The following is a 27548-nucleotide window of genomic DNA, read 5'->3' on the forward strand; positions in this document are numbered from 1 at the left end:
TAGAATGCTGTATACAAAATTGACTTCTTTCCTAATGTCAGCAAAGGTCTTGACTTGCTAAGTACACTGAGCAAATACCTCTGGGACTTCATATCAAACCATCAATTTCAGCTGGAATATTTTCTTTTGAGCTGATTTAACCCCAGCGAAGCCAGTGGAACTAAACAAGCTGAAATCCTGGCAGGATTTGAGGTAAAGCAGCAATGCTATCAGGACATTTTAGTGATAATAAGTGGTTTAATACCTTATTCTCTTCCCTACCCCTTATGTTACTCTGTGCTCACTTTGTTTCTTGATCACGCTGGGAAACACTTGATACTAATTAAAACTACAAGCTGTTTTAGACTCCATGAAACAGAGCAACATAAAAAATAATAATTATGTATTGGCCAGTGACCTTCATCTATCATGAAAATTGCTAGCAATTTTGCACATTCAACAAAAGCCTTGTATACTTCTGTTCTAAGTGCAATTACGTCTTGAGCACTTCAGGGATAGAACCATCTCCCAACTCTTGCAGAAATGTTTCTCTGCTTAAAAACAGTCTACTAAGGAGATTCTCTCATATATTTCAATGGATGAATGGCTATTCTGACTCTAGCTATTGTTAGTGTTGGAACACCCGGAGGTTATCAGGACCACACCCGTATCATATCTGGCTGTGAAGAGGCCCTTTCACCTTCAACATAAAGAGTAATGTGATGACTCAAATGTATTTGCACTACAATAGATAAAATACAGTACCCACGAGTCAGCAAGAGGCTTACTCAAGATGTGGACTTTCGTTCCTTGAGTTGGATCATACGTCCAGGAGCTCCTTAGTATAGTCTAAGGTTAGTTTTGCATGCCTTTATTCCGAATGGGCCTAATCATAGGCTCAATCATGGACTCAGTCCTATTTGTTTAATAACTTCCTACCCAATGAATTGGGACGCGGATGGCGCTGTGGGTTAAATCACAGAGCCTAGGACTTGCCGATCAGAAGGTTGGCGGTTCGAATCACCGTGACGGGGTGAGCTCCTTTTGCTTGGTCCCTGCTCCTGCCAACCTAGCAGTTCAAAAGCACGTCAAAGTGCAAGTAGATAAATAGGTAACGCTCCGGCGGAAAGGTAAATGGTGTTTCCGTGCGCTGCTCTGGTTCGCCAGAAGCGGCTTAGTCATGCCTGCCACATGACCCGGAAGCTGTACGCCGGTTCCCTTGGCCAATAAAGCGAGATGAGCACCGCAACCCCAGAGTAGATCACGACTGGACCTAATGGTCGGGGTCCCTTTACCTTACCCAATGAATTATGTAGGGGCAATGTTGAACAATTTTTCAATTAAAACTCCCAATCCAGTACAGAATAGAATATCATCTTCTAGAGGCCAGGTAGTGTCAGAAGTATTGCACAGACACACCTTGTTAAATGCCATGTCTTAAATTGCTGGTCTTTCACAAGTAGACTGCGAATGAAATGGCAGAATTAGCCCTAGCAGCTGTTGTATAGATAGGAGATTTAAACTTTCCAGAGTGACTGTGTCCGTTTCCCTTGACGCTGTAGGCAGTGGTGGAGCTTCCTTGCTCATACCATTGACTTCAGTTGCATGGAGGAATCATTCTGTTATCATAGTCATTCTTTTCTCCCTGCTAGGGAACATTCAATTTGCAGTAGTTGCAAGAGGCAAATCCAGTACTGCGGTGAGTAAACCACTTTGGACAGTAAGTCCTGCACAGTATCTGAATCTTGCTAGCTGTCCCAAGTTTACATCCATTAATATAATAGTATTTGCTTATGATTTCTTTATTCTGTTTTCCCAGCCACTGTTGCTTGTGACGGTAAATGATATTCCAGTTCCAACTACAAGTACTCGAGGAACTATGCCTCTAGAACCTAAACCAAATAATATTTTCATTTGTGGTTAAAACATTACCTGTGTGATCGTACCGTTAGTTTGAAAAGGAGGAATTGTGCAATGATTTTAAATAGTTTCAGTAATAAGTCTTCCAAAAACCAAGTAAAAGTCTTGGCTCTACTTCTAAACTAGCGTTGCATTGTACATTCCTCACTTGGATTTGCTGAAAGAGGGCTGTACCCCTGTGGTGCTGATTATATTTCTGGATTGCAGGTTTCAAGTAGATCTTGGCAATTTAAAGGTTGCAGCTGAAGTCTGTGCCTGTTTACTCAGAAGTAAGTCCTACTGGGTTTAGTGGGACATATTCTCAAGGCAATGCACATAGGAGTGCAGCCCTAGTGCATGCTCATTTAGTTAAGACCTTATGAAAGGTGGTTGATATGCAAGAGAATGGCAAAGGGTCTTAGTTTAGTTTGTACTTCCAGTCAGATGGAGTCTTTGAGTGGTGCATTTACTCCTTGATAATTTTTGCATTGTTTTGGTCAAGGGGTTATACGGTAATATAAGTCTGTACACATTTTGATATTAAAGGACAGTTCACTAGCATAATTAGTTAAGCATTGCCTAATGTATAATTGCCTAATGTATATATCAAGCTCTTCTGGAACCTGATTTGTGGGATGTTGGCATGCTGTTTGAAGTAATATATCCTCCTTCCTATATTTTAAAGAGAAGCAGTGATGCACCCACTGATAAAATCATCTTTAGACATCGTTAGATGAGCTAGCCAGCTTTAGGGCTGTTTTTGAATCTTCCACTGTCTTAGAGAAGGAAGTTGAACATATGGTGGTCGAGTAACTCCACTTCTGGATAACACTTTTCTAGAACCCATTTCAGTCAGGCCCTGGTAGATCTGCATCTGGAAGCTGATGGAGAAAATTATTCATCCTGATAATTTGGATTTCTTAACTATGCAAATTGATTCAACCCCCACCTTGAACATCTAAGAGAACCAATGGGTCTGGCTCTTGAGTAGTTCTCTTTGCATGTACTCCAGCAGGCCTTCACTGATGGATAGTTTGGACCATTGGGGATTGATTGTATTCTGCAAGGGGTGTGTGTGTGTGTGTGTGCGTGCGTGCGTGCGTGCGTATATTTATATCTATATATCACCAGGGCTGTTTAGCATCAGTCTGAAGCCGCTGGGACAGAAGATCTGGACTGGAGCCTTGTTGTAGGGTGTTTTCACTGTACTAGTGACTCTCACCTCTACATTGTGTTATCAAAGCATTCAGGGACATTCTCTGTTCTGAATTATTGTCTCATGACTGTGCTTGATAGGCTGAAATCAAACAAGCTGAAATAGAGTCTGCAGAAGACAGAGGTAATTGCAGTGTTCACCCCAAATTCCGACTGTGAAAAGTTAAATATAAGCCATACTTTTTTCGAAATTCTGACTGTGAAAACTTAAAGTGCGGCTTAAACCTTACAAAAATTGGCTTTTACGATAGCACTCCCATCCTGTCCCGCCTGCACCTTATATTTGGGCCAATACGGTGATAAAAAAATGTCCAAGGACCATAGCTCTTTGTTAATTGACTAGCTTGACAGGTGCTAGGAATGAAATTGTCACTTGTTAAACAGGCTTGATTCAGCTAAATAATTATGTATGTGGAACAACTACCAGGAGCGCAATAGATTTCTCCCTTCCTATGTGGCACCCCCCCCCCCCCAATGTGCTCTGGGGTTTTCCACAATTTTTCTGGAGCAGTTTCAGGGTCAGTGTGGGAAGAGGAGAGGGAGAGGAAGTTTTGTTGTGCTCTTGGAAGTTGTTCATGTGAACAGTCTTGGGGGTCTCCATCACATGTGTTTCAGAAAATTTGGATTGACTCTCTGTTCTGGAAGTTAACTTCCTGTGTCAGAAAGAAATGAATTACAAAAATGTTCCATATGCTGGTGGCACTCACCATAGCCTCCATTCTATGACAGCTATGGTAGTTTCTGCTTTGCCAACAGCAGAGAGTTAATCAGAATTCCTGATCTGGTTCCAGAGCTCCTGTAGCTGATCCTCTCTTGGGTATGTTAACATGCAGATAGCTTGTTGTTGCATTTATTGCTGCTGTAATTTTCTGCTTTTTTTACATTTTGCCTGTATTTCCCTCCTTCATACATACATTCAAGATTTGATTTAAATTTGTGTAGTGCTCAGGAAAATGCTTTCACATTAACTTTCGTGTGGACATGCTAATGCTTAGATGGAAGTTATCTGCAGTATAGTGTGTTTGTCCAATATCTTAGCTAAATGCGGCAAGTAGATATTGTATTGTCTGTCTGTCTGTCTGTCTGTCTGTCTGTTTGTTTGTTTGTTTGCAAGATTTTTATCCAGCTCTTCATCCAATCTCCATAGTAGTTTACAATGATTAACAGAACAATAATGTTAAAAACATAATAGAACTGAAAATGGCAGCGACCAAAACATGACACTGAGCAGTTGTTAATTCCCAAAGGACACAGCTGAAACAGCAGAGTTTTTACTTATTTGCAGAAAGTACGGAAGAAACTGTTCAAATTTTCCTAGGGAGTCTTATTAATTGGGGGGCAGCTTCAAAAGAGTTTGGGAGTATACCTGGTTGGGAGTTAACAGGTGAGCTGTAGAAATTCACATGGCATACTGTAACCTGAATTTATGAACAGAGACGTAAGAAAAATTGGTTGGCTGGCATTTACTGTTTTATACAGAGACTGAGTGATACACTGTGGACTGTATCCAGCAAAGTAGTTCCATTAGGACAAGGATTCCCATTTGCACAGCAGCACTTTTGTTTGGTCTCCTCGCCCCATACACCTGTGCACACTCTGTCCAAGGGCTTGGTGGAACTCCCAGAACAGATAGGAGGAATGTGTGGAGAGAGGAAAGGGAGGAAGAATTCTGTTGCACAGACAAGAATTCGTATGCTCATGGAATTACTTCATTGGATACTGCCTCCTGACTATATTTCTAGAATCTTTCTGTGATGGGTATCTGCACGTGGGAAGACGAACAAATGTGACTATAGAATTGGGAGTCAAGATTCTGCCAGCACACTTCTGTATGCAAAACATTGACTCCCAATTCCACATTTGCATTAAAGGATTGCACTCCAAAGGACTGCTGCTCCTGCCTGGTTTATATATATATATATATATATATATATATATATATATATATATATCCTACAAAAATAGGTGTGAGTAGGTGGTAGTGGCATGAAACATGTTTTAAGCAAGTAATTTCTGCCATCAGAATGTATGGTTTAAAATGAGCAGCAGATTCAGGAGAGGACATTGCTCCATAATATGTAGCCTGATGTTTGCAACCTAAGTTTTAAATAAATCCCAGCAAGGAAAAGTAGTGATTGGGATCCAGGTTTACTTAGTTACCCATTCGTTTCCCATTGAAATGAATGTGAAAATCCAGCCATCGTTATCTGAAGTCCCACGGAGTTCAATGGAATTCAGCTTAATCTGGATCCAAACCAGTATTGACAGGTAGTGGAGCAGCGCCGTCCTTGTCTGGAAACTTGTGTTTGTATGATAGGTTTGGACTCGGGTTTTGCCGGCTGCAATTCTGAAGAAAACAAGTGCTAGCCACTATTATGCAGAAATTGTACAGTATTGCTGTTTGAAATGTAAATATTTTGGAATTCGGAAAAGCTTGTTTAAGTGTGGACAGGCCTTGAAGCTGCACATTGGCAGAGTGATGACACTGTCTAGATTTTCATTACTCTTTGTGCAAAGGTAATGTATGTACTTCTGTTTCTACAGTACTGTACTAGATACCTTTTGCAGTCCTGCTGCACTGTTGTTTGAGTGCAGCATCTCATATAAAGAAACAACTAAGGAGTTAGGAAAGCATATTATGGTGGTAGATTCTCCTGAATTCCAGCAAAAGTACATATAGACCCTATATTTTGTGTTCCTTTGGTGTAGTGGTTAGAGTCTTGTACTATAAGACCTGGAAGACCATGAAGATGAATGGGTGACATAGGGCCAGTCACTGTCTCTCAGCTTAACCTTCCTCACAGGGTTGCTGTGAGGATAACATGAGGAGAAAGAGAACCATGTATGTCACCTTGAGCTCCTTGGAAAAAAGGTGGAAGATAAATGTAATAAATAGATAACTTTTACCCCTTTAAAATTGTGGTGTTTTCAAATGCAGATATCATAAGCTCCTGTGAAAGTAGAAAGGCGAGGAAAATAATATTATCAAATGTTGTTTTTCTTCTGATCAAGGGCATGTTACCCGTTCTAGTAAACTAGGGATGAGAAATCTCTGCTTTGTTGGGCTCCAACTCCCATCAGCCACAGCCATGGGGATTAGAGTCCAACAGCTGGAGGGACACAGGTTCTCCACCCCTGTTTTAAATAATATATAATTCAGGAGAAGGGTATTGATTGCTGACCTCAATGTGTGGCCTGGCTAGTATGGAAGGCAGTGCTTCTTCAAATACTTGGGCTCCAAGCCATTTAGGGCTTTAAAGGCGAGCGGAAGCACTTTGAATTGGGTCCAGAAGTGAAAGAGACAGCTTGTGATTCCTAGGCACTGTGCCAGTCAAAACTCCAGATAGTAGCATTCTGCACAGAAGTTTCCAAACCATTTTCAAAGGCAGATCTGTGTACAATACATTGCAATAATCCAAATGGGATGTTATCATTGCATGGGTAACCATGGCTAGGTTATCACTGCCCAGGAGAGGCTGCAGTTGGTATAAAGCAGTGTTTCCCAACCTTGTGCCTCCAGATGTTTTTGGCCTACAACTCCCATCATCCCTAGCTAGCAAGACCAGTGGTCAGGGATGATGGGAGTTGTAGGCCAAAAACATCTGGAGGCACAAGGTTGGGAAACACTGGTATAAAGCGTAAGTGATGCTGATCTGCATAATTAGCCACTTACCTTTCTTTGTTCAAGACTTTAAGCAAATGCTGTGAAATACACGTCCTTTTAACAAACCTACTAATCTTCATATATTTGTAACCTGTTTCTAATACTGGTGGCAAATTGCAGAAATAAACTGTGGGGGAGTTTATTACATTGTGTACACTTCATTAATAGGAGTCTAAAACCACTACTCAGGAAAAGTATCCTGAAGTGTTGCTACCTTGATGTTGCTTGCATTATTTGGTAAAAGGCAAAACAAAGGCTAACCATTAAGTTTGGCGTTTTTCATCTTTACCTAAAGAATAGAAAAAGAATGAGTAAAAGGTCTACAAGTATTGAATAATAGAATCATGGAGTTGGAAGGGACCATGAGGGTCATCTAGTCCAACCCTTGCAGTGCAAGAATCTTTTGTCCATGGGCTCAAAACCACAACCCTGAGATCAAGAGTCTCATGTTCTATCAACTGAGCTATATTGTATGGGATGCAGGTGGCACTGTGGTTTAAACCATTGAGCCTCTTGTGCTTGCTGATCAGAAGGTCGGTGATTCGAATCCCCGTGACGGGGTGAGCTCCCTTTGCTCTGTCCCAGCTCCTGCCAACCTAGCAGTTCAAACCCATGCCAGTGCAAGTAGATAAATAGGTAGCACTGCGATGGGAAGGTAAACTGTGTTTCCGTGTGCTCTGGTTTCCGTCACAATGTTCTATTGCGCCAGGCCAGAAGCAGTTTAGTCATGCTGGCCCAGAAAGCTGTCTGTGGACAAATGCCGGCTCCTTCGGCCTGAAAGCGAGATGAGCGCCACAACCCCATAGTCGCCTTTGACTGGACCTAACCGTTGAGGGGTCCTTTACCCTTTTACCTTTACCTATTGTATTACCTTGAAGATTCGACACTTTGTTGCATGCCAATTTGATAATGGATTTCTTCCTCTTATTTACCTCCCCGCTTTGCAGGATCTCTTTGAAAAACTCAATTTGCTTTACAGAAGAGATGTTGAGGAAGGTCATGCTCCCACAATTAGTGCAGTCAGTTTCACTGGGATGACAGTGGCTGCTTCCTCGGTTCTCAAATCTTCACTGGCTTTTGTAAATAGGCTTCCTTAGTTTCTCTGGTAATAGCAACCCCTCCCTTTCTTTAATTTCAGGACCTCAAGTGGATTTTTAGCAGCCTTCGTAACCTAGGGTAGCAGACAGCAGCAGGAGTTAATTCTAGAAGGAGGAGAAATTAATCCCCATAGGTTCTTCATTAGATCAAGTTTTTTTTATAGGAGGGTCTTTGGGGCTTAGGTAAAGGTAAAGGGACCCCTGACCATTAGGTCCAGTCGTGGCTGACTCTGGGGTTGCAACGCTCATCTCGCTTTATTGGCTGAGGGAGCTGGCGTACAGTTTCTGGGGTCATGTGGCCAGCATGACTAAGCAGCTTCTGGTGAACCAGAGCAGCGCACGGAAACGCCGTTTACCTTTCCGCCGGAGCGCTACCTATTTATCTACTTGCACTTTGATGTGCTTTCGAACTGCTAGGTTGGCAGGAGCAGGGACCGAGCAATGGGAGCTCACCCCTTCGCGGGGATTCGAACTGCTGACCTTCTGATCAGCAAGTCCTAGGCTCTGTGGTTTAACCTATAGCACCACCCACGTCCTTTGGGGCTTATGGAAGACCAAATATAATTCCCATTATGCATTCTTTCAAAACTAAAGCTGTTTCTCCTTCAAAATCTAAACAAAGAGCCTCTTTGGCAGAATGAAGCAAGATTCCTATGAAGTGTAAACAAGTCAGTAAGAAAAAGATGCCAAGCAAGGACTAGGGTGAATAAATGCAGAGTTTTGGCTAGCATGTACCTTTGGGTTCAGTGAGGCTATGATGGAAATCAAGGTGGGCAGCTCTAGCTAAGCTTGCATAGCTAGGCCTGTCCCCAGATGCACTGCCTGAGGAATATGATTTGATGACTGCTGAAAGCTTCTACTCGCATTTAAAGAAGCAGCAATACCAAGTGGGAATATAAAAACAGGATCTAGAAAAGCACATTGCTCAGCTATAGCTGTTGCAAGTTATAAACCCCTCTGTAAGGAATAAAACCCCTATGTTTTTTCTCCACTAGCAGAAATTTAGCCTCTTCCTCCCCACTTTCAGCTATTTGCATACTAAAATTCGCAGGGCGGAAGCTATAATTTATACATAATTGGATGCAAGTTTGGGGGCAGTTTTATGTTACAAGATTCCTAAAAGGAAAGCCTACCCCAACCTTGCAAATAAGCCCAGAAAGGTTTCTAGCCCATTAAATGTTTGTGAAATCATTGCAATTGAGAAAGCAGTGTTCTCCATACATGCACTTGCTACATGTGAGCTATAGGCAGATGAGTCATGTAGAAAATTCATTAAGTTTCGGACTCAGAGGCAAGAAATTTACCTGGCTTATGTCACTGAGTCACAAACTTTCTACAGTTGCAGACTTCCAAGCACCTTTTAATCAGTGCCGTGGCTACAGAGGAGCTAGCCAGGTTTTTTTGCCTCGGGCAAAGCCTCCAGAGGGGTGCCATTAAGGCTCCCAGCCTGTGTGTGTCTGTGTGTACACAAATGCATGTGTGGGGTACCAAACTGGGTCTCTGGCCTGGGTGAAAGAAAGCCTAGTTTTGCCCTTGCTTTAACAGAAATTAAGGGAAAGTGTGTGTGTGTGTGTGTGTGTGTGTGTGTGTGAGAGAGAGAGAGAGAGAGAGAGAGAGAGAGTATATGGAGGGAGGGAAGCTTGGGTGTACAAAAAACAAGATACCCCCAAATGCTATGATTAGAGAAGTCTGAAGAACACATTTTTGGTTCTATAAAACTTGGCTCTTGGGCGCAGATCATGATGAGACATAATGCTGGGTTGTGGGAATTTCCCCTTCATACACTTTTAAACTGCTTCCTGTTGGGCAGGGGAATAAATTCCAGTGACAGCCAAGGTCTTAAATTTGCTTTCAAAATGCAAGCTATATTTCCTACTCATTGAACTGAGATGTTTGTCACAAAACACATATCTTAAATTACTCTAGCCGCATTTGAAGTCAAAAAACATTGGGCAGGTGATTAGAGGAGAAAGGGTTGTAAAGAGTTTCAAAAGTTCACTTCTGACATATGATTAGTGGCTTGAATTCCAGTGTCTTTCTTTTAAAAAAATATGTGAATGGTAGAAAATACGCATGCAAAGGATTTAAAAACTGGTTGTCTAAAAACTGCAGCAGACTTTACCTCTTTCCCTCAAGCTCTTGTTGCCTTGTCTGAGAGGCAAAAATTTGCAGCTTACTCGGTGGTTAGACCTCTGGACCTCACTGGGGCTTACCTCCTAGTAAGAATGTAGCCTTATTCATGAAAAAGTCTTGGGGGAAAAGAGATTCCTAAACACTTTTGGGTTGTCAAGTCCAGACCCTCCTACACTGTTAAGGATTGTATAAATGCAGAGTTTATCAAGATGTGGCTTTTCCAATCAGTGGACCATTCATGTAAAACTTAACACTAAACTAGAGCTCTGGTTTGTTTCCTCTCCGCTGAGTGATTTTAGCAACAGGGACCAGCATGTTTGCTCATTCAAGGTAAGCCATCCTTTGGTTTACTGTGATGTGTGAGCCAGACAGGTGAGGATATTTGATGAACACCAATGGGTGTTCTATAATGGCTCTATCCAGTTGTAAAGAGAAGTAGTGCATTGGTAGTTGGCTTTATTGAAATAAGGTAGACTTCCTACTCTATCTGCATATATGTATATGTGTGCTTCTTATGAAACATCCCAAAGCAATTTAAGATTAAAAAACAGTGTTCAAGTCCAATACAGACCGGCATATGTAAAATAAGTGAGATGTTAGTATTCTGTTTAATAAAATAAAAATACCCAGGGATTGAAATAAAAAGATGTGAGATTAAAACAGTGCATAAAGTACATATTATTTTTTTTTGCAATAAGTTAAGCAAAAACTGCAGTAAAAAAACACACACCAGTCATGGGAATAATGATTTTAACTAGTAATTTGCTGGAAAGCTTGGTTGGAACAGCAAGGCCCTTTCCAGTTATCAATAACACATGAGAACATTCCTTTCCCCTGAAATCTTTTGTTACGTTCCTTTAGTCCCTTTATCCTGCTGCAATTAATCCTTAAGTAAGTGCCAATGAAAAATAATATTACTCCTTCTCCTCCTTTTACACCTCCCTTTGTTCTGGCTGGTGTGTTGGATCATACCCTTGCCCACAAGGACTTACAATGTTTGCCCTTTTGTATTTTGTAAAGTATTGTGGCATCATCATCCTCATAATATTCAGGCAGGCCTCCTTAGGCAATGCTGTCTTTAGCTGTGAGACCACCGTAAGGAAGGCCTTGCTGGGGGCACTTGCAGGTTAAACTTTGCATAGGTCTGGGATCCTCAGCAAAGCCTATAACTAGATTTGTTATACAGTCGTACCTTGGAAGTAAAGCGGAATCCGTTCCGGAAGTCCGCTCGACTTCCAAAACGTTCGAAAACCAAATCCCGGCTTCTGATTGGCTGCAGGAAGCTCCTTCAGCCAAACAGAAGCCATGGAAGCCCTGTCGGATCTTTGGGTTCCAAAATAATGTTTGCAGACTGGAACAATCACTTCCGGGTTTGCAGCGTTTGGGAGCCGTAATGTCCGAGTTCCAGGGTGTTCGGGGTCCAAGGTACGACTGTAAAGGTAAAGGTAAAGGTACCCCTGCCCGTACGGGCCAGTCTTGACAGACTCTGGGGTTGTGCGCCCATCTCACTTAAGAGGCCAGGGGCCAGCGCTGTCCGGAGACACTTCCGGGTCACGTGGCCAGCATGACATCGCTGCTCTGGCGAGCCAGAGCCGCACACGGAAACGCCGTTTACCTTCCCGCTGGTAAGCGGTCCCTATTTATCTACTTGCACCCGGAGGTGCTTTCGAACTGCTAGGTTGGCAGGCGCTGGGACCGAGCAACGGGAGCGCACCCCGCCGCAGGGATTCGAACCGCCGACCTTTCGATCGGCAAGTCCTAGGCGCTGAGGCTTTAACCCACAGCGCCACCTGCGTCCCTGTACGACTGTAGTCACTTAAAAAACAACAACTCTCAATACCAGAAATATAGATGCCCCTGAACGGAGTGTTCACATTTGGAACCAATTAAAGCCATTTAGACCATATTTCTAATTGTCAAATCTGAATAAAATAAAGCAGTTGAGATTCACTTACCTTTGAATTCCAGGCTTTGTCAATGTTACCTACCCTCTGTGGGCTTCTGTAATGCTTTGTTCCTGTAGGCTTCAACTGATCCCTTACTGCTTTCAACCTACTCCGCTGCCACAACTAGCTCCCTCCTGCCTCCTCCCGCAAGTTCCACAGCTGCGAATAGGTGAATCATTTCACATATGGAATGCACATAGTTTTAAAAGGTCTCTGAAACAAAGCTAGTCAGCTTTGATGTTGGGGCATTCTGAAGATGGGAGGGCAGGGAGAAGAAGAGAGGAAAGCTTCCTGCTCAAACAGTGGCAAAGCAATTGGGTAAGTTAATTGACATGATTGCCATCAATTTGCGGACAAGTCAACTGATGTCTCTTTCAATAAAAGGCTCCTGCAGGCTCCCTTTAGATCTTTCCCTCTCATGCTTTGTAGATTATGTATTGCAGTTCATTGTTCGGGTCCTTCCTCCCCCCCCCCCCACTCCATGCTTATTATCTGCTGGATTTCTTGCCATGTTTTTGTAGATTGGAGTGTAATGTTCGCATTCCCTAGGTAGCACAAACACAGACACCAGGGAGCTTATGTTTACTTCGGAGCTTAGCTGCTTAATGCCAAGCTTGCTAAGGACCAGAAACTGAACCAAAGATGGACTGGAAAAGTAGTTTTTCATAATATTAGGAGAGAGAATCCAGTTCACTCCTATCTTTCTTTAACCTAGTAGTCTTTGCGATGCTTTGCTATAGCGGTGTTAGACCTGCGTTCAAGATTTAATACGAACTGCGGGATATTAATAGTTGTTGGTTCACACATTGACTTTTGAACGTTTTGTAGTACAGTGGTACCTCGGGTTACATACACTTCAGGTTACATATGCTTCAGGTTACACACTCCACTAAGCCAGAAATAGTGCTTCAGGTTAAGAACTTTGCTTCAGGATAAGAACAGAAACCGGGCTCTGGCGGCAGCAGGAGGCCCCATTAGCTAAAGTGGTGCTTCAGGTTAAGAACAGTTTCAGGTTAAGAACAGACCTCCAGAACGAATTAAGTACTTAACCCGAGGTACCACTGTATGCCATTAAGAAAGCGTTTGTCCATTGCTTCCTTCCCTTTGAGTCTCTTCCTTAAAAACTCATGTTTTCTACATGGCCTCTTGTTTATGCTATCTACCGTATCTCTATCTCTCTATCTTACAGGATTTCTTTTACCCACTCTTCACCATAAATCCCCAGAGAGGGTTAGAAAAGTATAAAAACACAACCTTAAAATGTGTTGAACTGGAGATTGTGGTTTACACCAACCATGCTTGGTTTAAGCCAGTCACCTTCATAATTTATGATTTTATGTGGACTTGTTTTGAAACTCACCAGAATTACTAAAAAACAAAAAACCTCATGGTCATTAATTCCAATGCAACAACAAACTGAGTTTAAGGGAAACTGAGAATAAAGATTGCTACAACTTGTCTACCTAGCTGTGCCTGAAGAGTGTTGTGGGAGGAGCTCATTAACCTAAGGGTTCGCCAGGTGTGTTCAACTCATGCAAACTGTCCCAAACCTTGGACTGCTGGGTTCAGGGACTAGTTAGTGAATCTATGTTATTTATTCTGTATATTGTCAGGATCATCAGTGGAGGTCTGTATGGGTAAACTTGTATCTGAACATTATAACATGCTTAGTACTTAAATAATGAATATTTATGGCTGCTGACCAAACAACATGGATACCTACTTTCCATATCATTGATTTGTCCAGTAAATTCCAGCTCTTGTTTGTGGAAAGTTCTGGACACTTAAAGCTTGATCCTAGGTATCTTTACTTTAAGCCAGCAACTTAAGTGGGTGTTACGTTCTGGGGATCGGGTCTAAAGCCAAAATTGTGTATAGTCAAAACCTACTGGATTAAATGGCGGGTGGTATTGCCAAAGTCATTTCCCCCAGATTTCTACCCCTTTTCTGCTCCTTTAATATATATTTTTTGCCACACGCTTAAAGTTGAATGAGCACAAATTAAATGTGCGTAAGTTGTGGGCAAGCATAGAAATTGCAGCATCATTCAAGTAACTGATCATGTTAAATTAAGATTCTTGAATATGTACATTACCAAACAAATCTGTTTCTTGTCTCTAAACTGGATGTGACTAATGGGTGTTATAGTTCAAACATATGAGGTCACGAGTTTGACGTAGGCTACTCTTAACAAACTAATTCTGCAGTGCAAATGGCGCACAGGCTATGGGACCAAAAGTTTCAGAAATGCTTTATTTAGCTACAGAATAATATACTTTAATTATTACTTAGAATAGGATTGTATTCAACTAAGTTCTATTTAGAAAAGACAAGTTGAAATTATAGACCAAACCTAGTCACATCTATTAATTTCCATGGGTTGACTAACATTGAATACAATGCCTACATTTGAAAATGGGAAACTTTATTTTAAACTGATCCACTGTGACTCCTGTAAAGAAGGATAATCCTAGTGCCACCGTTGCTAGTGTTTGTGGCTTGTTGCTAAAGTTGGAAAAGACTTGCTGGAAAAGTTTCCCTATAGCAAATATAATGTGTAATGAAATGCCAGTAATGTTCAAGACCAGCTTCTCTTTGTTCAGAAGGTAAACACCAAAATCATGAAGTCCTTATCAGGCTCTAGTGCAGAACAATCCAAATAGAGAATATAAAACACAACCCCAGTGTTTTTTAACAAGGCAGTGCCTTTTTGATCTCTCCCTGGTGGTAGAATGGCTCGAGGAGGATGTCCCGCATTCCTGGGAGTCTTGTGTGCCTGTAAAATTCAATTAGTAGTGAGAGCTCAAATCTACTGTTTTTTAGAGCTGTTTGCATCAGTGGTATCTGTTATTTTACAGATTATGCATACTTTGAATTAATAGTTTGTAGCTGCAGTTGCCACATCTACATTCTTGGGTTGATGGCAGTATCTGGCATTTTATACAATAAATGCAGGTCTTGGATCCTTTTCAAGGACATCACTGGAAAAGGGTTGAATATACTATATAGTCTTTGGTTTTCAAGGCCATCAAGCACTTCTTAATGCTCTCTCCCCATTGTTGTCCTTCTCAGAAAGGTATATTTTTTCTTATGTGCTGTGAAAATAGAAGAACACTCATACATTCTTGCCAAGCCTTCCTTTTGCATATGCAGGGTAGTATTTTCTCTAAAGAAGGATCCCTATGTAGGAACATAACGTGGCAAATGTTAAGCCAGTATTCAAAATTAATATGTCTTTTCCCCCCAATAAGGCACTCTAGTCACCTTCTGGTATCTATTAAAAATATTTCTTTCATAATTCACATTATTATTATTATTATTATTATTATTATTATTATTATTATTATTTTAATTCTAACTACTTTCTGTCTACCTGCCGCTGTGTAAACACATGCCCTTTAAATATGTACACATTATTCTTATTTTGCAAGTCTTTGCAAAACGGAATAGTTTCAAAAGCACCCCCTGGGGGATCTTTTAGGTTGGAACTGGCCCATGGTGACAGCTTTAAGCAGAGACAAGCAGTCTGTTGCGCAGACCGTTATCCCATAGTGTCTCTTGGTGCTGACAGTTGGGGCACTTGTAGGTGTCACAGCCAACACTCTTGTGTGAAAGCTGTGCCGAAGATGGTTTACTAATCCCAGCACAATTGCCAAGGCGAAAGATGCACTGTTGCCAGCATCTGTCAATGAAACCTACACCATAAGGTGAATATTCAGATTGCCACGCTTGTTCATTCATTTCTTACACATGTATTCTGCCTTTACTCCAAAGTGGCTTAGGGTTCTCAGTGAGTTTAGAATGTGACAGACATGCCTCATTTCAGAAGGCTCTTTCAGATCTCCTTTTATCTGTTAACATAACCGAATATTCAATATCCTGAGATTTTAAAAAAACACCGTTGTTCACTGGTCATTCACAAACACTTCTTTCTATTTTTCCTTTTGGATAATATGGTTCATTTCTCCAGTTGCTTTATGAGTTTCTGTTTTGTTTCTGGGTGCTGGTGAAGATCAGATGAAACCAGTACGCTCTTCTAGCAAAACCTGACTTCATTAGAGCATCCAGAGGTCTTAAGTTTAAGCGGAGTTGATCTGTTACACTGAGGATAGTGTTGCAGGCTGTGCTATAGATAACTGGTAGAGATAGCTTGTGGTAACATTTGCATTTTGTTCGGAGGCTGGAGTAGTTAGCACAGTAAACATTGCAAAAGGACTCGGCAGAAAGACATTGGCCAGAAGTTTGTTGTTGTTGTTGTTGTTTAGTCGTTTAGTCGTGTCCGACTCTTCGTGACCCCATGGACCAGAGAACGCCAGGCACCTCTGTCCTCCACTGCCTCCCGCAGTTTGGTCAAACTCATGCTGGTAACCTCAAAAACACTATCCAACCATCTCGTCCTCTGCCGTCCCCTTCTCCTTGTGCCCTCCATCTTTCCCAACATCAGGGTCTTTTCCAAGGAGTCTTCTCTTCTCATGAGGTGGCCAAAGTACTGGAGCCTCAGCTTCACAATCTGTCCTTCCAGTGAGCACTCAGGGTTGATTTCCTTCAGTATGGAGAGGTTTGATCTTCTTGCAGTCCATGGGACTCTCAAGAGTCTCCTCCAGCACCATAATTCAAAAGCATCAATTCTTCGGCGATCAGCCTTCTTTATGGTCCAGCTCTCACTTCCATACATCACTACTGGGAAAACCATAGCTTTAACTATACGAACCTTTGTTGGCAAGGTGATGTCTCTACTTCTCAAGATGCTGTCTAGGCCTGTCATTGCCCTTTTCCCAAGAAGCAGGCATCTTTTAATTTCGTGGCTGCTGTCACCATCTGCAGTGATCATAGAGCCCAAGAAAGTAAAATCTCTCATTACCTCCATTTCTTCCCCTTCTATTTGCCAGGAGGTGATGGGACCAGTGGCCATGATCTTCGTTTTTTTGATGTTGAGCTTCAGACCATATTTTGCGCTCTCCTCTTTCACCCTCATTAAAAGGTTCTTTAATTCCTCCTCACTTTCTGCCATCAAGGTTGTGTCATCTGCATATCTGAGGTTGTTGATATTTCTTCCGGCAATCTTAATTCCGGCTAGGGATTCATCCAGCCCAGCCTTTCGCATGATGAATTCTGCACATAAGTTAAATAAGCAGGGAGACAAAATACAGCCTTGTCGTACTCCTTTCCCAATTTTGAACCAATCAGTTGTTCCATATCCAGTTCTAACTGTAGCTTCTTGTCCCACATAGAGATTTCTCAGGAGACAGATGAGGTGATCTGGCACTCCCATTTCTTTAAGAACTTGCCATAGTTTGCCGTGGTCGACACAGTCAAAGGCTTTTGCATAGTCAATGAAGCAGAAGTAGATGTCTTTCTGGAACTCTCTAGCTTTCTCCATAATCCAGCGCATGTTTGCAATTTGGTCTCTGGTTCCTCTGCCTCTTCTAAATCCAGCTTGCACTTCTGGGAGTTCTCGGTCCACATACTGCTTGAGCCTTCCTTGTAGAATTTTAAGCATAACCTTGCTAGCGTGTGAAATGAGTGCAATTGTGCGGTAGTTGGAGCATTCTTTGGCACTGCCCTTCTTTGGGATTGGGATGTAGACTGATCTTCTCCAATCTTCTGGCCACTGCTGAGTTTTCCAAACTTGCTGGCATATTGAGTGTAGCACCTTAACAGCATCATCTTTTAAAATTTTAAATAGTTCAGCTGGAATACCATCACTTCCACTGGCCTTGTTATTTGCAGTGCTTTCTAAGGCCCATTTGACTTCACTTTCCAGGATGTCTGGCTCAAGGTCAGCAACCACACTACCTGGGGTATACGAGACATCCATTTCTTTCTGGTATAATTCCTCTGTGTATTCTTGCCACCTCTTCTTGATGTCTTCTGCTTCTGTTAGGTCCTTTCCACTTTTGTCCTTTATTGTGGAAATCTTTGTACGAAATGTTCCTTTCATATCTCCAATTTTCTTGAACAGATCTCTGGTTCTTCCCATTCTATTGCTTTCCTCTATTTCTTTGCATTGCTCGTTTAAGAAGGTCTTCTTGTCTCTCCTTTCTATTCTTTGGAAATCTGCATTCAATTTCCTGTATCTTTCACCATCACCCTCGCATTTTGCTTGCCTTCTCTCCCCCGCTATTTGTAAGGCCTCATTGGACAGCCACTTTGCTTTCTTGCATTTCCTTTTCATTGGGATGGTTTTCGTTGCTGCCTCCTGTATAATGTTACGAGCCTCCATCCATAGTTCTTCAGGCATTCTGTCCACCAAATCTAAATCCTTAAACCTGTTCCTCACTTCCACTGTGTATTCATAAGGGATTTGACTTAGATTGTATCTTACCGGCCCAGTGGTTTTTCCTACTTTCTTCAGTTTAAGCTTGAATTTTGCTATAAGAAGCTGATGATCTGAGCCACAGTCAGCTCCAGGTCTTGTTTTTGCTGACTGTATAGAGCTTCTCCATCTTTGGCTGCAGAGAATATAATCAATCTGATTTCGATGCTGCCCATCTGGTGATGTCCATGTGTAGAGTCGTCTCTTGTGTTGTTGGAAAAGCGTGTTTGTGATGACCAGCTTGTTCTCTTGACAGAACTCTTATTAGCCTTTGCCCTGCTTCGTTTTGATCTCCAAGGCCAAACTTGCCAGTTGTTCCTTTTATCTCTTGACTCCCTACTTTAGCATTCCAATCCCCTATAATGAGAAGAACATCCTTCTTTGGTGTCACTTCTATAAGGTCTTGTAAGTCTTCATAGAATCGGTCAATTTCAGTTTCTTCAGCACAAGTAGTTGGTGCATAAACTTGGATTACTGTGATGTTAAAAGGTCTGCCTTGGATTCGTATCGAGATCATTCTATCATTTTTGAGATTGCATCCCAGTACAGCTTTCGCCACTCTTTTGTTGACTATGAGGGCCACTCCATTTCTTTTACGGGTTTCTTGCCCACAGTAGTAGATATGATGGTCATCCGAACTGAATTCACCCATTCCCGTCCATTTTAGTTCACTGATGCCCAGGATGTCAATATTTATTCTTGCCATCTCATTTTTGACCACCTCCAACTTACCCAGGTTCATGGTTCTTACATTCCAGGTTCCTATGCAATATTTTTCTTTACAGCATTGGACTTTCCTTTCGCTTCCAGGCATATCCGCAACTGAGTGTCCTTTCGGCTTTGGCCCAGCCGCTTCATCAGCTCTGGATCTACTTGTACTTGCCCTCCGCTCTTCCCCAGTAGCATGTTGGACGCCTTCCGACCTGAGGGGCTCATCTTCCAGCGTTATATCTTTTATATGCCTGTTGTCTTTGTCCATGGAGTTTTCTTGGCAGGGATACTGGAGTGGCTTGCCGGTTCCTCCTCCAGGTGGATCACTTTTGGTCAAAACTCTCCACTATGACCTGTTCATCTTGGGTGCCCTGCTCGGCATAGTTCATAGCTTCTCTGAGTTCTTCAAGCCCCTTCGCCACGGCAAGGCAGTGATCCATGAAGGGGTTGGCCTAGAAGTGCAGAGGCGTAAATGTCTCAGTCAATGAGACAAGGCTGTTCTGATTTCCCATCAACTGTCTCTACAAAGTCCGTGTCCAAGATAATAGCATGGCAAGGGACAATCAGACAATTCAGAAACAATCCTGGAAGTAGTGTCCCGTGTACTTAGGAAGGTCTAAGCAGCTTGGCTTTCCCTGGGTTTTTAAATTTTGGAATGCAGTCTCATCATCATGTGAAAGCACGACGACCACAGATAATAGTTTTACATTGTCCAGTTTACCAAATTTGCTTTGCAAAGTGATAAGGCCCTGACATTTTCAGTCTGCATCTTTTGACCTCCAACTCATGTATGTTTATCTTAAAATTTTATACTGCACCCCAGTGTTGTTATTATTTTCCTTAAATCTTGTGAAGCAGTTGAAAGCAATAAAAAAACTTAGCAAATAGTAAGAGCAGCTTAACAGTAAAAATCACAGCAGCCAAATAAAAGTTGGCTCAACCATTCTAGAATGCCTCTAGTTCTGAAAAGACAGACGAGTTAGATACCAGGTGAACCTCATCAAAGAGACCTTAAATGCATGGTCAGATTTGCATGGGAGGAGGTAACGCGTGATTTAGTAATGTGTGAAGATCATTGGTACAGTGGTGCCAATAAGTGCAACAAAACAACAAGATCTCACATTGCAGAGCTTTGGTGGTAGTGTGGGGAGTGGGCTTCAATTTGCATCTTCAAAATGGTCCTCTTTGTTTCATGGAACCTTTATTGACAGTGAAAATTGTGGGGTTGGTGGCTCCCCTTGCAGTTTGGCCCTTAGAGCCAATAATTCTCCAGAATCGTTATGATGGTCCAACTGCATATAGTACTCTTCTGAATATGGATCCAGCAATCATCTCCTCCCTAGCACAGCTGTCTAGCATGTACCACATCCCTGGCACACTCCACAACTGGATTTTCACAATTAGCATGAGAGAGTGATGCATGTTTAAAAAGTATGTCACCAACCTGAAAAGTTTGGAAAGCTCTATAAGTGGCCCATAATGGCACTTGTATCTGGTCGCACACATTGTTGCTTACAGTACTGTAAAGTTCACAAGTGGTAGTGGCATTGGAAGACATTTGCCTTTCTATTCATTGGCAGGCAGTAATGTAAAAATTGTTTACTCTGCGTTTCTGTAGAAGAAAATTACCTAGAAAGAGTTTGGCAGGCATATAAGAGCATTCGCTCTCTTTCCCCCTCCCCTCTAGTTTCTGCAGTGTGACAGTGACCTTGGTATGAAATGACTGATGTGCTGTTTCTGTGTGAGCATGGGTTTCCTGTTCCTAAAGGAAAAGGCAATTCTCTGTTCTTTGCAGTCAATAACAAATATGATTATATATTTGTACCCCACCCCAATTTGTCTGCCAGGAAATCAAGCTAAAGCAACTCCAAATTAATATTGGGTAGTATTGGCCTGTAGTGTGCAGAAACCTTGGCTAGAGTTTGTTGCCCTCCACTAAGGCCAGGGGTCAGCAAGCTTTTTCAGCCGTGGGCCGGTCCACCATCCCTCAGACCATGTGGGGTGCCGGACTATATTTTTTTTAGGGGGGGGGGAATGAATGAATTCCTGTGCCCCACAAATAACCCAGAGATGCATTTTAAATAAAAGCACACATTCTACTCATGTAAAAACACGCTGATTCCCGGACCATCCGCAGGCCAGATTTAGAAGGCGGTTGGGCCGGATCCGGCTTAGGTTGCCTACCCCTGACTAAGGCTGTGAGTCAACAAAAAGCTATTTAAAAAACATCTCTTAGGAGTTCTCTGTCCCCCTCCCCCCCGCAATGGCCAATAATTGTACTTGCTTTAACAAAAGCGTCTCATCGTTTTAAAAGAATTAAATAGGACATATTCTCTTTTTAATTGGTTATTTTTTGTAGCATTCGATTTGTCCCACATACCACGTTAAAATTATTTTTAAAACTTCATGGAAAGAGGAGGAGGGATTTCGTTGTACATAAGGCTGTCAGGTCCATATTGCTTCTATCCTAATGGTGGAAATGTTCCTGGGCGCTCAGATAGGTTCCCCATTTGTGCTTTGGCATATTTCTTTCTGTGTCTTATGATGGTTTAACCATACACAGAACCAATACTACCGGTGCTGATAAGTTCTGCTGGACCTCGCTATAGAGTCAAAATGCCATGACGTATATTTCCCAGGTCAGATCATATTTATTCCTAACTTTGTGGTCGTGAAGGGAAACCAGAATAGGCAGGCAACAAGTCCAGAGTTGGCTTTACGGTTCTCGAGGCATTATTCATTACTAGATAACCAGAACTGTCTTTCCTATAAGATCCTTGAGGAAAATCACATGTTTTCAGTTTATGTAGTGTTTTTTTTTTTTGGGGGGGGGGGGAAATAGCACTGAAACATGGTCCCAGTTGAACTTCCCTTTAGTCTTTCTCTTGCCTCATCCACAATGTCTTTCCCTTCTCACATTTTCTCTCTTGCAGTTTCCACTTTTATACTATTAGTGACTGGGAAGAGTAACATTATGATTACCCTTCAAAAGGTTCATCTCTCCTTCTGTATATGCCGTCTTACTGGAGGTTTTTGCATGGGTGTTTGCAGAACTACTGGGGATAGAATAATAATAATAATAATAATAATAATAATAATAATAATAATAATAATAATAATAATAGCATTTACATAGTGCTTTCGACTGGAGTGTTGTTTTGAGTCCCAATAGTTTGAGAATTCAGAATTTACAAAAGCAGCATACAGTTGATTTGATTTAAAATACACAGCATGATCTTAGGTGGTGTTTGTTTGAGATTGCCTCACTTGAGTTGAATGGAATTTTATATCCAAGTTAAGTTTGCATGAAATTGCAGCTTTAACATTGCATTGCGTTCTGATGTAATTGCCTTAATTTGCAGCAAAGAACACAGGGAGTAGCACGCTGTATAGAATACATGCTGTAGCAAATGATCCTAAAATATTCAGGGATTTCCCATTCTCCCTTTCCCAATTTGGCACCACCTACCTGCATTTTTAAGCGCTCTCTGCAGTCAGCTGTCTTGCTGACTAGGCAGATGCGGGAGGGAGAGAAAGGTCCTCTTTCCTGAATCTCTTCACTGCATAGCTCACAGATCTAGTACTACACGGGCAAAAGCTGAGTCAGAGAAGAGATGCAGTCTGCGCTATAGGCTTTCATGGCCCAGTTCAGGCTTTTAGACTGCATGATCAACCACAACTGGAGTTTGATATGTAACCTGTATTGCGCTTGGAGTGGTCAGGTTTGTCCATTATATTTAGTTGTTTATGAAGAGGGGGGAAATACTGTGCAAAAGGCACAAACGAAACCCCTTGTCCCTTTTCCTCCTCCCCCCTCCCCCTTCCATCTCCTATGCTGTATAATATGCCATAATATTTAGTGAAGGACAGTCAGCTGTGTCCTATGTAAAAGGGTTGCTTTACTGCTGTAGTTAACTTAGTTTAACTGCTGAATTGGTTACTGGGAACTGCTTTTGCAAAGAATTAACAGGACAGATTGCAGTAAAGGATACAGCAAAGTAACAGGCAGTTCAGTTCAAGAAGGGATTAGAGATGCTGAAGGAATAGACTGATTTAAAAGCATGCATTTGCATAGAACTATAGTTGTTACATAGCTGTCTTTCAGGGATATATATTAACATTATTCAGGAATAGGTATCAACATTATTATATATTCCTTTTTGTACAGGGAAAGGCTTTAATCATACAGATGTTTGGGTATAGGAGTTTGACATTGCTTAGAAAGTAAATAACCTCAAATGTAATGTGTTTTCAGATTAGTTTTTAACATAAGCAAGGTAAACTTGTTTATGTGAGTTCGAGGTGGTAGCTGGAACTAGCACAATTTTGGTTTCAAGAACACTGCAATTTTCCCTATTTTTAGGCTCTGAAATTCTGTATTGGGAAACTTGACTTTGCTTCTGCCTTAGAATAAAGGACAAATTACTGGAAGGAAGAACTCTGCATCTTAAAGGGGGGGACAGGACCCTGAGAAAGGACATGGAAGGGCTGAAAGTCATGAAAGGAGGAAGGAGTGCTATGTGCTGGGAATAGGGGTGTGTGTGTGTGTGTGTATGAATGAGAGAGAGAGAGAGAGAGAGAGAGAGAGAGAGAGAGAGAGATGATGGGTGGGAACTACAGTTATCTGTCCCATGTGAAGTAGTATGAGAGTAGGTGGAATCAGGTGTTCCTGGTTGATCCTGGCAAGGTTGGCAGTGTGCCCTAAAAAGTGGCTCCCTTTATCCTAGCTAGGAACTGAATTATGTGCTTCTGGGGACTGGAGTACGGTATTACCAACTTTAGTGAAGATTTACTTACTTATGCCAAAAGAAAAGTCCTTGAAGCATGTATTGTTTTCTGTTTTTTTTTCTTAAAAATTATATTCATCATCATCACCTGCCCCTCCCTCTCGAAACCCTTTCCAATTGTTCAGCAGTGGGGAGTAGGAAGGACTGATTCTTCAGCCCCACCATTTGCCCCTTTACTCAACTTCCAGGATAACCACTCTGCCCTTGGTTTTACACATCTTGGGTTAGCAATGTTGTACCCATGGACACAGTGTCAGCCTTGAGGGCTTCCTGTGGTGTCCACAACGTATCTGAGGTCCCTACTCCTGCCATCATGAAGTGGAGAAGGTGACTTTTCTTTTTCCTGCTCTTGAAAAATATGCGGAAATGAAGTGGGAGGTGCTGCTCTCTCCCACTTCCTGTTTCAGTTTTTATGGGTTTTCAAGGCTCAGATTGGAACTTGAGCATCTGTACATAAACTGGAGTGACAGAGAGGGCAGAAGGGAAAGAAGGGGAGGGGAGGATGGAATAGAGGACAAAGAGGGGCGCAAGAGAGAGAGAGAGAAAGAGAATGGAGCCCTGGGAGAAGGTGTGTGTGTACGCATGTGTATTAGTTGGATCCAGTAAAGCAGATCCTCCTGAAATGGCACAATCTTTTCACCGGATCCTTCTACCCCATCTACCATCAGCTAGTGGATACATATCTATGTTGACCCCATTGATCTGGTTCAAGAACTCGAATCTGAGACATGGATATTTATGGAGTCTTGCAAAAGCACCATCAAATCATAAGTCATCTCTGCATCCACAGAGGTATTCTGTGATTCGTAGCTGGTTTTGCTGGCACAGGGATCTGTATCATGGATCAATATTTATTTGGCAAGCATGGGATCTTCTTACTATGCAGCCTACCAATGTAAGCTTTAGTATGATGGTGGGTTTTTATGGGGGTGGGTGGGGCTGTGTAGAAGCATGCAAGTTCAAAAGGATCAGATTTACGTAGTTCAACTGGATCTGACTTTTACACAGGACGTAAGCATGTGTGTGGATGTGTATACTTTCTGTCTGTGGGGTAGGAGGGGAGTGACCCTGGGGTGGCTCTCTCAAAATTCCAGATGTACTTATGAGCTCAAAGAGTTTGGTGACCCCAGCTGCCATTTTAGAAATAACAGAATTCTTCTTGCTAGTGTGTTTGGGGGGGGGCTAAGCAAGTAGGCGTTCTTATTTCAGCGTGGCCATCACAACTTAAGCATCCTTTGCATTCGCTGTGAGATTCCCTTGAAGTTGGAGTGGGTGGGGAACAGTAGCTACTCAAGGCGGGCCCAACCAAGTCATCTCAGCCACAGCTTGCTTTGACACGCTTCAGTGGCAAGACCTTCAGTAGCTTGACTTGTTTGTGCAAGGAACAATTCCTCCTTGCCCATGGCAAGTAATCAGAGTCATCCAAAGGACTTTAGAAGAGCTATGCTGAATCACACCAAAAGTCTGCCTGGACCAGTATACTGCTTCCCACTGTGGCCAGCCAGAAGCTTTCAGGAAGCCTGTAAAGGAAGGCATGAAGGAAACAACTTTTCTTTGCTTGTTTTCTTTGCATCAGATGCTATGCAGAAGATACCTCCTTTGAACACAGAGGTCCCATTTTAGCTTTCATGATGGTATCCAAGCATGAATTGAGTGCTGCACTTCTCGTTTTTAAAACTAAGCGTTTTTTTGTAACTAATATATTGGACTGGATCCAGACTTATGGTAGTTAGTTGAACTTGGTTTCCATTGAAATTAGGACTTGACTTGTACCATTGATTCCCATGGGTCCTAAGCTCAATTAACATAGAGGCTACAATTCTATATCAGGTATACCCAGTGCTATTTTTCTAGAAAAAGAGGTGCCGGAACTCACCACGAATGCCTCCGATGTTCTCTTATAATGGCAATGGCGCCCACTTGAGAAGTCCTGGAATTGAGTTCTGGCAAGTTCCGGCTGAAAAACAGCCTTGGGTATACCTACATTCCTAGGAATAACTTTCGGGTAGAGGATTTTACTGCTAGTCTGGATCCACAACATATTTACTAGGTCATTGCTAATTTTTTCTAAGGTAGTATAAATTAGGTCTCTTTGAGACTTCTAAATATTCACATCAAATAATTATCTGGCTGATAATGAGGTGTTGGTGGGGAGAGGTCCAATAGCTGAGTGTAAAAAAGGAAACTGCCTTTTAAAATTTAGAACAAAGTGCTGATTTTCCTTTCTTTTTGTGTTTTAAGGAGGACAGTTCAGCTAAGCTTTTAGACACTTGAGTTTTCTTAGACAGCAGACTTCCTGTAATGAATGAAGGGGAACTTCATCTACAGTTCATGTCTTTGAGCCCGCCACAAAGTAGTTTATGTTCAAGCAGAAATGGAATGTGAGTGCTGAAAGGTCCAGTGCTGATCTTTGTATGTATGAAATGTGTAATCCTAGTTCAAACCAGCCATGGAAAATAGGGCCTCTAGGAATTTCAGATGTGACAGTCTTCTGGGTTTCTCTGTTTACTTGAGTCTTCCTTCAGTTCTCAGTCCTTTGGGTCACTTATGGAAAGCATTCACCTGCATAATAAATGCACCACCAGGAGTGGGAGAGACCAGCAATCCACACGCCCAAGAGGGAAGGGCGGAACTGGGTCATATGGTTAAATGTGAAACGTCTTGGGTGGATCTTGGCATGTATAAACTCTGGGGCTGTGGTTTATATGACTGGGCAAGCGGCAGAGGTAAACATAAAAAAATCCAGTCATATAGGTGTGACTTCATAAAAGACTCAAATCGAGATTACATTGCAGTCCAAGTCATCATACAGCATATTTTCTAAAGAGATTTCTGCACAATAAGCTGGAGGTGATAAATCCTTCATGAAGTTAAAGAGCACTGTAATATAGGTGTTCCTTGTTTTTATTGCGTGTGTCTTTTGGGTTGCTGCTTCACTGTTTTGGTTCTATCTGTGGTTTTGTTTCTTACATTTTATATCCCACACCCTTCCTCTAAAGAAGTTCAGGATGGTGTAGGCTACATAGGGATTATTCTCACTTTGAAGAGGCCAACTCAGAAGTAGTTGTTTAGTCGTTTAGTCGTGTCCTACTCTTCGTGACCCCATGGACCAGAGCACGCCAGGCACTCCTGTCTTCCACTGTCTTCCGCAGTTTGGTCAAACTCATGCTGGTAGCTTTGAGAACACTGTCCAACCATATCGTCCTCTGTCGTCCCCTTCTCTTTGTGCCCTCCATCTTTTCCAACATCAAGGTCTTTTCCAGGGAGTCTTCTCTTCCCATGAGGTGGCCGAAGTATTGGAGCCTCAGCTTCAGGATCTGTCCTTCCAGTGAGCACTCAGAGCTGATTTCCTTAATAATGGATAGGTTTGAGCTTCTCACAGTCCATGGGACTCTCAAGAGTCTCCTCCAGCCCCATAATTCAAAAGCATCAATTATTCGCTGATCAGCCTTCTTTATGGTCCAGCTCTCACTTCCATACATCACTACTGGGAAAACCATAGCTTTAATTATACAGACCTTTGTCGGCAAGGTGATGTCTCTTCTTTTTAAGATGCTGTCTAGGTTTGTCATTTCTTTTCTCCCAAGAAGCAGGCGTCTTTTAATTTTGTGACTGCTGTCACCATATGCAGTGATCAGAAGTAGGGTTAGAGGTAATTAGTGGCCCAGAGTCACCTAGCGGTCGTCAGTGGTGATAATTATTGATTTTAATTTCAATATTAATTTAATTTAATTCAAAGTGAAGTTCCTGGTTCTCTTTCCATTGTTTCACCTTCACTACAATCCTGCAAGGTTGATTAGT

General features: G+C 42.1%; 1 protein-coding gene across 4 annotated transcripts in view; it reads left to right on the forward strand.

Moving 5' to 3' along the window:
• The window catches only part of ARHGAP21 (Rho GTPase activating protein 21), a 111539-nt gene that overhangs the window by 8322 nt on the left and 75669 nt on the right, over window positions 1–27548 (forward strand). Inside the window, exon 1 of one of the 4 annotated variants that reach the window (XM_083704554.1) lies at window positions 22566–22682. The exons of the other annotated variants lie outside the window; for them this stretch is intronic. Coding sequence (XP_083560680.1) covers window positions 22599–22682 — 84 coding nt within the window. The 5' untranslated portion in view covers window positions 22566–22598. Of the gene's footprint in view, window positions 1–22565; window positions 22683–27548 lie in introns of those variants that run through there. 4 annotated transcript variants of the gene reach the window in all.

This window comes from Podarcis gaigeae, assembly GCF_964106915.1.
Source record: "Podarcis gaigeae genome assembly, chromosome: 12".
Lineage (NCBI taxonomy): Eukaryota > Metazoa > Chordata > Lepidosauria > Squamata > Lacertidae > Podarcis > Podarcis gaigeae.